The 9,614-nt window shown below is 49.5% G+C and overlaps 1 protein-coding gene across 1 annotated transcript; it reads right to left on the reverse strand.

The window, feature by feature from the left end:
• Positions 1-4,089: 4,089 nt before the first annotated feature.
• Positions 4,090-8,466, reverse strand: LOC308469142 (cytochrome P450 2C31-like). The gene is made up of 6 exons (XM_081024480.1): positions 8,185-8,466; positions 6,869-7,045; positions 6,062-6,203; positions 5,703-5,890; positions 5,043-5,184; positions 4,090-4,743 (listed from the first exon to the last, which is right to left on the reverse strand). Exons 1-6 carry the CDS (start codon positions 8,191-8,193, stop codon positions 4,562-4,564), a joined length of 840 nt encoding a protein of 279 aa, XP_080880606.1. The 5' UTR covers positions 8,194-8,466; the 3' UTR covers positions 4,090-4,561.
• Between the last annotated feature and the right edge of the window lie 1,148 nt (positions 8,467-9,614).

Consider the following 9,614-nt stretch of genomic DNA (forward strand, 5'->3'; position numbering starts at 1 on the left):
AAAGAAAGAAGCACCTCACCTCATCTGTCTCCTGAGAAATCTCTATGTGGGACAAGAAGCTACAGTTAGAACTGGATATGGAACAAATGATTGGTTCAAAATTGGGAAAGGAGTACGGCAAGGCTGTATATTGTCTCCCTGCTTATTTAACTTATATGCAGAATTCATCATGCGAAAGGCTGGGCTGGATGAATCCCAAGCCGGAATTAAGATTGCCGGAAGAAATATCAACAACCTCAGATATGCAGATGACACAACCTTGATGGCAGAAAGTGAGGAGGAATTAAAGAACCTTTTAATGAGGGTGAAAGAGGAGAGCGCAAAATATGGTCTGAAGCTCAACATCAAAAAAACAAAGATGATGGCCACTGGGCCCATCACCTCCTGGCAAATAGAAGGGGAAGAAATGGAGGCAGTGAGAGATTTTACTTTCTTGGGTTGTCACCAATGGAAGCAAAGGCTCAGAAAAAACTCAATATGGAGGCCAAATGGCCGAAGTATTGGGAAATTTTGGAACAAGAGGGTGACAGATTAAAACTGCAGAGCTTTGAAAAATTAAAAAACAGAGTACGAGATTGGCTCCATTATTATCAAATAATGGAGGTATATAACTTGGATAAAAAACTAGGCTTCCAGGTGGAAAAATCAAAGTTGGAAACAGAATTGTTAGACCCTAAATTTAAGAATTTGTCAAGAATGTATAACTTGCTGTTGAAATGGAATACTCAAGATGAAATGGTGAAATCTGCTATGATTAAATGGGCACAAGATGTTGGACATAATATTATGATGGCTGACTGGGAACAGTTATGGACCACTGGTATGAAGTTTACGGCATGTAATGCCTTAAAAGAGAATTTAATGAAAATGATTTATAGGTGGTACATAACACCAGTCAAGCTTGCAAAAATTTATCATTTGCCCGATAACAAATGTTGGAAATGTAATGAAACTGAAGGTACATTCTTTCACCTTTGGTGGACATGCCCAAAGATTAAGGCATTCTGGGAGATGATCTATAATGAAATGAAAAAGGTATTTAAATATACCTTTCTGAAGAAACCAGAGGCCTTTCTCCTGGGCATGGTCGGCCAACTGGTGCCAAAGAAGGATAGAACTTTCTTTATGTACGCTACAACAGCAGCAAGAATACTTACTGCAAAGTGTTGGAAGACACAAGATCTACCCACCAGGGAAGAATGGCAGATGAAGCTGATGGACTACATGGAACTGGCGGAAATGACTGGCAGAATCCGAGACCAGGGAGAAGAGTCGGTGGAAGAAGATTGGAAAAAATTTAAAGTATACTTACAGAAACATTGTAAAATTAATGAGTGTTAGAAGGATGCTGGAATGAAGCTATATGGTTTTAGAATTAGTAATTAGAATTAAGTAAAAGTTGATTGATAACGGGTTAAAATGAAAAAATTTAAGGTTAGACCGTTAAGATAAATTATAGAATAAAAATTGAGAAAGATGGGAAGAATTTGCTGAAATAGTGAATTGAACTAGAATACAAAAAAAGGGAGGTGTGAGGAGGTCGATGAAACAAGTAAAGGAAAGGCAAAGATATGGAATATTGGTTGTGTGTTTTAGTTTTTTCTTTGTTTCTTTTTGCTGTATTGTTGTATTGCTTTTCTATGTTTTTTTCTTTTCTTTTTTATTGTTTTCTTTTTTCTGTAATTTTTTTAAACTTTTAATAAATATCATTTAAAAAAAAAGAGAGAGATTTTACTTTCTTGGGCTCCATGATCACTGCAGATGTTGACAGCAGCCACGAAATTAAAAGACGCCTGCTTCTTGGGAGAAAAGCAATGACAAACCTAGACAGCATTTTAAAAAGTAGAGACATCACCTTACCAACAAAGGTACGTATAGTAAAAGCTATGGTTTTCCCAGTAGTGATGTATGGAAGTGAGAGCTGGACCATACAGAAGGCTGATCGCTGAAGAATGGATGCTTTTGAATTATGGTGTTGGAGGAGACTCTTGAGAGTCCCATGGACTGCAAGAAGATCAAACCTCTCCATTCTGAAGGAAATCAGCCCTGAGTGCTCACTGGAAGGACAGATCCTGAAGCTGAAGCTCCAGTACTTCGGCCACCTCATGAGAAGAGAAGACTCCCTGGAAAAGACCCTGATGTTGGGAAAGATAGAGGGCACAAGGAGAAGGGGACGACAGAGGACGAGATGGTTGGATAGTGTTCTCGAAGCTGCCAGCATGAGTTTGATTAAACTGCGGGAGGCAGTGGAAGACAGAAATGCCTGGCATGCTCTGGTCCATGGGGTCACGAAGAGTCGGAAACGACTAAACGACTAAACAACAACATGCATATCCTTGTCGCCCAGCCTTCCCGATTGGGCTTTGGGAACACCCTGCCTCAGCAAACCCATCAGTGGATCTCCATTGTTTTCCACAGGAGAGCGGTGCTGTGTATGGGACTGGGGGACTGCCTCAGGGATTATGGAGGCAGGGGAAGCCTGGATTCCCTTCTTCCAGAGGAGTCATTAGTCACTACAACCAAGGAAATGGATCAAACTGTTGAATTTTGGAGATTATTTGAGTGTATATTGGATAGTCGGAGGAAACAGTATGATACATGGTATCCACTTATTGCTCCAGTTTTATAGACTACTTTTCTGAGCTTCTTCGCTGTTGTGTATGTATTGTGCCCTGTGTCAATGGTCATTGTCCTGGCCTTAGAGGCTATGGTGGGGACTTGGAATTTGGGGGAAGTTGTTTAACTGCCCCCCCCCCCCCGTTCCTGGTTTTAACACCTCCAACTGTCTTACCCAAGAGGCTGCTGAGGCCACCTTGGCTGAGATTCCTGGAAGACCTGCTCCCTGCTTTAAAGGCCTTTTCCCACCTAGCCTGGAAGCCTTGGGCCCTGACTTTCGTTGCAAAAGCTGAAGCTGCTGAACAGAATCTTGGGCTTAGGAGGTTGTTTTTGTGAGTCGGGTCTGTTCCTGCTGGGTTTTTCTTCTTCTTCAGATCTTGTGATTTATGAGGAAATTGTTCAGTTTGGTTGTATATTTTGGTTGTGTATTTTTTAATTATTTATGTATTGCTTATGACTATGGGAAGGGCTGGGCGATGGGCTCCGTGGGGTGGTGAATGCTTTCCTCTGTGTTTCAGTTCTCCAAAGGACCACAGACCCTGAGTGAGTGCCTGGAACCCCTTGGACTCTTGCTGCAGCTCAGCAGAGTGGGGGTGGCACCCAACTTTTGTAACATTATCATCATCATTGATTAAATGTATACTGCCCTATACCTGTAGACCTCAGGGTGCCTCATCATCAGTCTCCTCCCCTCTGGTTGTACCACTTCATGTAATCTGCTCCTCTGGTTCTCCTTCCTGCTCAGCATCTGTGCTAGGAGGTCTGACAGTAGGCGGTAGATCTGGAATGTTATACATCAATTCAGGGACGTTTATGAGGGCTTGCATTTTTCCCCTCTGAATCATCAGATAAGTGTATCACAGGTCCTCTCTTGTCAGCTTTCCTGTGTTTGTCAAAATGAACCACTTGTCTTGTGCTGACTTTCTTTGTATTCAAGTCCATCACCCTTCATCCTTTGTTCCCTAGAGCATAGCCAATCATCATAGTTTCTTCTGCTCTGAAATCTACACTGTGGAGGCTGCTGGAAAGTGTAGTCTGCTCAGCAGCACCACCCATGGCAATGGGCAGAAGCACGGACTGCTTCTCCCAGGGGGCACTGTACTTGACTTTCCCTCCTTTTTTACTGGGCTGAGACCCCCGGGAATCAGCAGAAGGGGGGGAGCTATCCCTCCTCCTTCCCCCGTAGGTGCCCGGGGCTGCATGCAACACTGCCTCTGGGAGCTGGTGGCTTCTTCATGGACATTTCTGCAGACTGCCCCCCTCTGTGCAGGAGGTTGAGGGGTGGGGTAGGGTGAGGCGGATCCTGGGGTTGGCTGATGTTCCTCTCTTTCCCCCATGCCTGGCTCCCTCTGCCCCAGCCTCAGCTGCAACCAGATGGGCCCCTGGGGCCAGTGGGGGGAAAGAGGTGATGTGGGGCGGCCAGGCAGGTATCTCTGGGGGAGGGTGGAACATACATGTGGAAGAACCAAGGGATACACAATTACTATGGTTTATTGAATTTGTTAGTTGCTTTAACTTGCTCAGCCCAAAGTGACATGCCACCAGCTGCTTCCTGGAAGAGCAGCTGCCTGCAGCCAGCCCAGGCCAAAGGGGAACACCCAGCCCCACACCCGCCTCTTCTCTCAGTGCAGAGGTTTTGTTGCCTTCCTGCAGCTTCCCCACAATGCAGTGTCAATGTCTCAGCTCAGTCTTGGCAAATGTAAAACCTGTGCATAGAAAAGCTTTTTGTGCCATGAGTTATAAACCTTAAATTTGCTTCATCCTTTCCACCCACCACCCGTTTTCCTCTTTGCCCTTTGTTGTAATATATTTACCAATCTCCAACAATTCACCCCCCCCCCTCCCGGCTTTCAAGAACCCTTCCAAGAGGCAGGTTACAATAAAAACAGAACATGCCACTGAACCATGGCTGTGGCAGCCGTGTGGGTGGCCACCTTCCCACCCTTCAGCGAGGGGCAACGCAGAGCTGGTAGGCTTTGGGGGCCATTGTCAGGAATGCTGGTGCTGGCGAGGCATCGAGGTCCTCAGGAGCCACAAGAGGGACCAGGTCAAAGTGTTGCAGGATGGATGTCAAGGCCACAAAGATGGTCATGTCCACCAGCTTCTTGCCAATACAGGCCCGCTGGCCTGCAAGCAGAAAGGGAGGTGAGCCCTGGAAGTGCCTTCCTGGCTGCATCCTTGGAACGGCAAAGCCACACCGGCTGGGATGGCAGGAAGGGGGACCAAATGAGATGCTAAATTGCAGGGGGGGGGAGGCAGAGCAGCTCTTCCACGCTGTGGGCACAAAATCTATGGCTGTCTGTGACCCCCCCCCCCTCCAAGCAGCCAGAGACTCCAGCCATGCATTGGAATTAGGATGAGGCGTAGGAGAACCTGTTTGGCTGCAATATTCCTTTCAGCTGTAAAATGAGGATTCATCTATTTACCTACGGAAAGTGGGATGAAGAATTTGCTCTCCTTCAGGCCTCTGTTATCATCCAGGAAATGCCCAGGATCAAACTGCAGTGGGTTGGGGAATTCTCTGCTGTCGTGCAGCGAAGGCTTCAGAGCAGGGAAGACTGTGGTGCCCTGGTGGGGGGACAAAGAGAGGAGACCCTCCTGGGCTCAAGAGGTTCTTCTCCAAAAGAGAAGGAAGCAGAGAGTTCTGTCCTGCAGGTGCAATCGCAGACAAGGCCCTCGAGGTCTGGGGTCACCCCCTGCCTGGCTCAGGTGGGGCAGCCCTTAGTAACCTCCTCTGGGGACCAGGTGCCTGATGGAGAAATGACTTACTCCCCCCCCCCCCAGCCCTGGCCTCTGTTCTGGGCGCTCCTGTGCACCTCAGGAGTCTCAGGCTTGCCCTGGTTGCAGCTGCATGGAGGGGATTACTTGGCAGGGTGGCCTTGATTCACGTGCAAAGTGCTGGCTGCACATTTCTGGTGCTGTGTGTTTGGAAAGCCCTTGAGCGTGTCCTGTCCAGCTTTCAAATCCGCTCCTCCACTATAACCAATACCCAGAAGGTTCCACAGTGTCTGCTGTGGATGAAAGGAAACTGCACACAGGTTTCTTTGTGGCCATTTTAGAGGCCACCTGGGAGGCCAGAAACTGACCTTGGGGATGAAGTATTGCCTGAAGAGAGTGTCCTTTGTGGTTTCATGTGGCAGATTCAGTGGCACAAGCACCAGGGTTCGATGGATCTCATGGATCACAGCATCTGTGTAGGGCATCTTTCCCAGATCCGCCATGCAAGGACTTCGTGATGAGCCAATCACAGTATCAATTTCTTGATGAACTTTCTCTAAGGTAAAAATAGACGAGATGTAGTAAGAGTGAGATTTTTGTGAGTGTGATTTTATTTTATTTTTTTTGCTTTGTTTTCTGTTCCTGCCCCTCTTCTCTGCCCCCTTATTTTCCAAGCTCCTCAGTCTCCGAACTAGAAGCCCCCCACTTCTGTCAGGGTGCTGCCTACCTTTGACCTCTGGGTGCTTCATGAGAGTCAGGAGGGCGTAACTCAGGGTGAGGCTGGTGGATTCTGCTCCTCCAATGAAAAGGTCTAAGATGCTCCTCACCAAACCTTGAAGATTAAACACTGACCCACTGTTCTGCTTCTCCTGTAGGGAGGTTGGAAGAGATGACAGATGCACAAAGCACATTATTTGCCCAAAGTAACTCTGCCATTACAGAATTCCACCACAAACACCTCCCAAGGATCTGGGGCTGGGCCTGTCTGTCATGTTTGCAATGCAGAGATAAGTCCCAGTCCTGGAAAACTCTTCCTCTCATCCTGTGTGAGGGGAGAGGACTTCCCCAACCTGCCACCTTCCAGGATCCCTCTCCTCAGCACACCCACCCACTACCCAAGCCGCCCCCCACTCCCTCCTGACCTCCTGCATGAAGCTGGGGGGGAGGGGGTGCAATGAGAAGCAGAATAAAGCCTTCTGTGCCCCGTCCCTCTGCCCCTGCTGCCATGGCCCAGCATAAGGTGGGAGCAGGGGGTGCTTTGACCCTGGATGTGGACTTCCAGAGCAAAAAATGTGCCCTGCTGCCCCCTTTCATACAGACATGTTTCCCTGCCACTCCAGTCTGGAAACGTGGCAGAGAGGCTCTGCTGAGCACACAGCCAGGGGTAGCACAGTACCACATGCACCACATGGCACCTGCCCTCGGATGGCCGCCATAGTGAGACCCAGTGAGACAGCGGATCAGCTTCTGAGCAGGGTGTCCCAGGGATCACTGCAGACAGGACAGCCAAGGAGGCAGGTGACACGCCCCCCACCTGCTCCATCTTGATGAGAAAGGCATCAATGAAGTCCTGAGGCTGGCTGGGCTTCGTTGTCTCCTGGTGTCTTTTCACCCGCCTTGAGATGAAACGCTTTAACTCCTCTGTATTTTTAAATATCTTCTTGTGAGATCCAGGGAAGTATTCCAGGATTGTCGGGAAAATATTGTACAGCTGTGAAGAGCAGGAGGTAAAACTCACCATGTGATTCCTGCATTGCAGGGGGTTGGAGTAGATGCCCTTTGGGTCTCTTCCAACACTACAGTTCTGGGATTCTATAGTTGCCTGGCCATAAAAAGGAGCATTTCTTACCATTCAAATGGCATTTCCAGTCTGCCTGCCCTATGTTCAGGTTGACCTGAGTAGCCCAATAACTGCTCACATCAGGCAGCCTTTTCCAAAATCTTAAACTGGAAACCAGCCAGCCAACCTCCCCACTCACCCCCAGGGTAGTGCATAGCGTTTACACAGGAGATGGTCTGCTCTGCCCACCCCCACCCCCACCCCCTGCAACCTCTTCCTCCTCCTCTGGATGTTCATAGCTCAGCTCTCTGTTCTTGCAGGCTACCTTGCATGCTGCAGCCCAGGGGTCCAGCAAGCGGGTTGGAGCTGCTCCCCCCCCCCCCAGTTCAGCCCTTGGTTCAGGAACTTGGGACCCGTCTCTGTGAAGGGGGAAAGCTGACCTCTCCAGCCCCACACCCACTGCTGGGGGCCTGCCCTAGCCAGCCCCTCCTGCTCACCTCACCTGGTGGGCAAGGGGAATTGGAAGGGCCCGGCTGATGGGGGCAGGGGCTGCCTTTTCGGTGAGCCGGTGCAGGCATTTTAGGGAGTTTTCCATAAAGGACCCCAACTGTGTGGCTGTGTGCACATTACTGTACCTGTTTTTTCTCAATTCTGATCAAAGCTGATTTAGAGGAGAAAGACATCAAAATGAAGCATTTCATAGGGTAGATACAGGATAGATATGGATTGTGGCTTCCCCAGTCGGCAGTGGGGATGCCCTGGGTGCAGTCTGAAAGGGAGCGTGTCTTCTGTCTGTGCCTCTTGGCAGAGGGAGATGGGAGCAGCAGGAGCAGACACAGACCAGAGTCAGGAAGTGCTGGCGGGGGGCACCATCACAGAAGGCCCCCATGCTACCTCAGGCATAGATTGCATGACGGGTCACTTCTTGCCCCACAGGAAGAAAGGAACCTCAGCCATCTTCTGCCCTCCCTGCACATCCTATACAGAGCATCGCCGCTGCCCCCCCCCCCCCCCCCGTGGCTGAATGGCTGGAACAGAAGCCCCTCCCCTCCTGCTGCCTGTGTCCTCACCTTTGTCATTGGGCTGGACTGGAGAAGGGCATTTTCTTGAACCAGGTGGATGAATCCCAGGAACTCCTCGTCTTCATAGTCAAAACGACTTCCAAAGGAAACTGAGCAGAGGATGTTGGCAGTTGCCTGGCTGAGGAAGCGAGATGGGTCGAAGGGCCTTCCTGCCAGGGCACAAACAGAGGCATCATTTCGAAGCCATGGGGAGATCCCGGCTGCATCCGGTCAAGCTCCCCTCCAAGGCCAGGAAGGGTAAGGGCCCATCTCCAGACCCAAGGGAGAGGACTAAGGATGGCTTCTGGCCACGTTGACCATCTCCAGACCCAAGGGAGAGGACTAAGGATGGCTTCTGCATGTTGATTGCCCTCTTAGAAGACAAAGTCCAGCAACTGGAGGAACGTGTATCAAGGGAAGTAATAGTGCCACTGTATTCTGCTCTGGTCAGACCTCACCTGGAGTACTGTGTCCAGTTCTGGGCACCACAGTTCAAGAAGGACACTGACAAACTGGAACGTGTCCAGAGGAGGGCAACCAAAATGGTCCAAGGCCTGGAAACGATGCCTTATGAGGAACAGCTAAGGGAGCTGGGCATGTTTAGCCTGGAGAAGAGGAGGTTAAGGGGTGATATGATAGCCATGTTCAAATATATAAAAGGATGTCACATAGAGGAGGGAGAAAGGTTGTTTTCTGCTGCTCCAGAGAAGCGGACACGGAGCAATGGATCCAAACTACAAGAAAGAAGATTCCACCTAAACATTAGGAAGAACTTCCTGACAGTAAGAGCTGTTCGACAGTGGAATTTGCTGCCAAGGAGTGTGGTGGAGTCTCCTTCTTTGGAGGTCTTTAAGCAGAGGCTTGACAACCATATGTCAGGAGTGCTCTGATGGTGTTTCCTGCTTGGCAGGGGGTTGGACTCAATGGCCCTTGTGGTCTCTTCCAACTCTATGATTCTATGATTCTATGACTCTGCTCTGCTTTCACAGCCAGAGTCAGAAATGATTCTCAATCCCACAAGAGGGACTGTTTTTGCACTCAGATCCTGCTTGGGGGTTTCCCATGGGGGCAGTGGCGGACTTTGGGCTTTCATGTCTATGCAATACTACAATCCAGCACCCCCCCCCCCCGGCTCTGTTCTACAGCCTTGTTTTGGTGCCCCCTGCAGGGTGTCTCACGCTACCCTAAAACTGCCTCTGATGGGGTATCTGCTTGGCCCCTGTGAGCACAGGAGGCTGGCCTAGATGGGCTCCCCTTGGCCTGATCCAGCAGGCCCTTAGGTTCTTCTGCCCACAAGGCTAGTCCTGATCAGGATCTATCCTGTGGAGCCAAAAAGTTAGAGCAGTCTGGCATATTGAAGGTGGTTGGACTAGAAGACCCTCGGGGTCCCTCCCAACTTCACAGTTCTATGATTCCATGAGCCACCAGCCCTTTGCTAC

This window comes from Podarcis pityusensis (assembly GCF_964106645.2).
Source record: "Podarcis pityusensis genome assembly, contig: HAP1_SCAFFOLD_81, whole genome shotgun sequence".
Lineage (NCBI taxonomy): Eukaryota > Metazoa > Chordata > Lepidosauria > Squamata > Lacertidae > Podarcis > Podarcis pityusensis.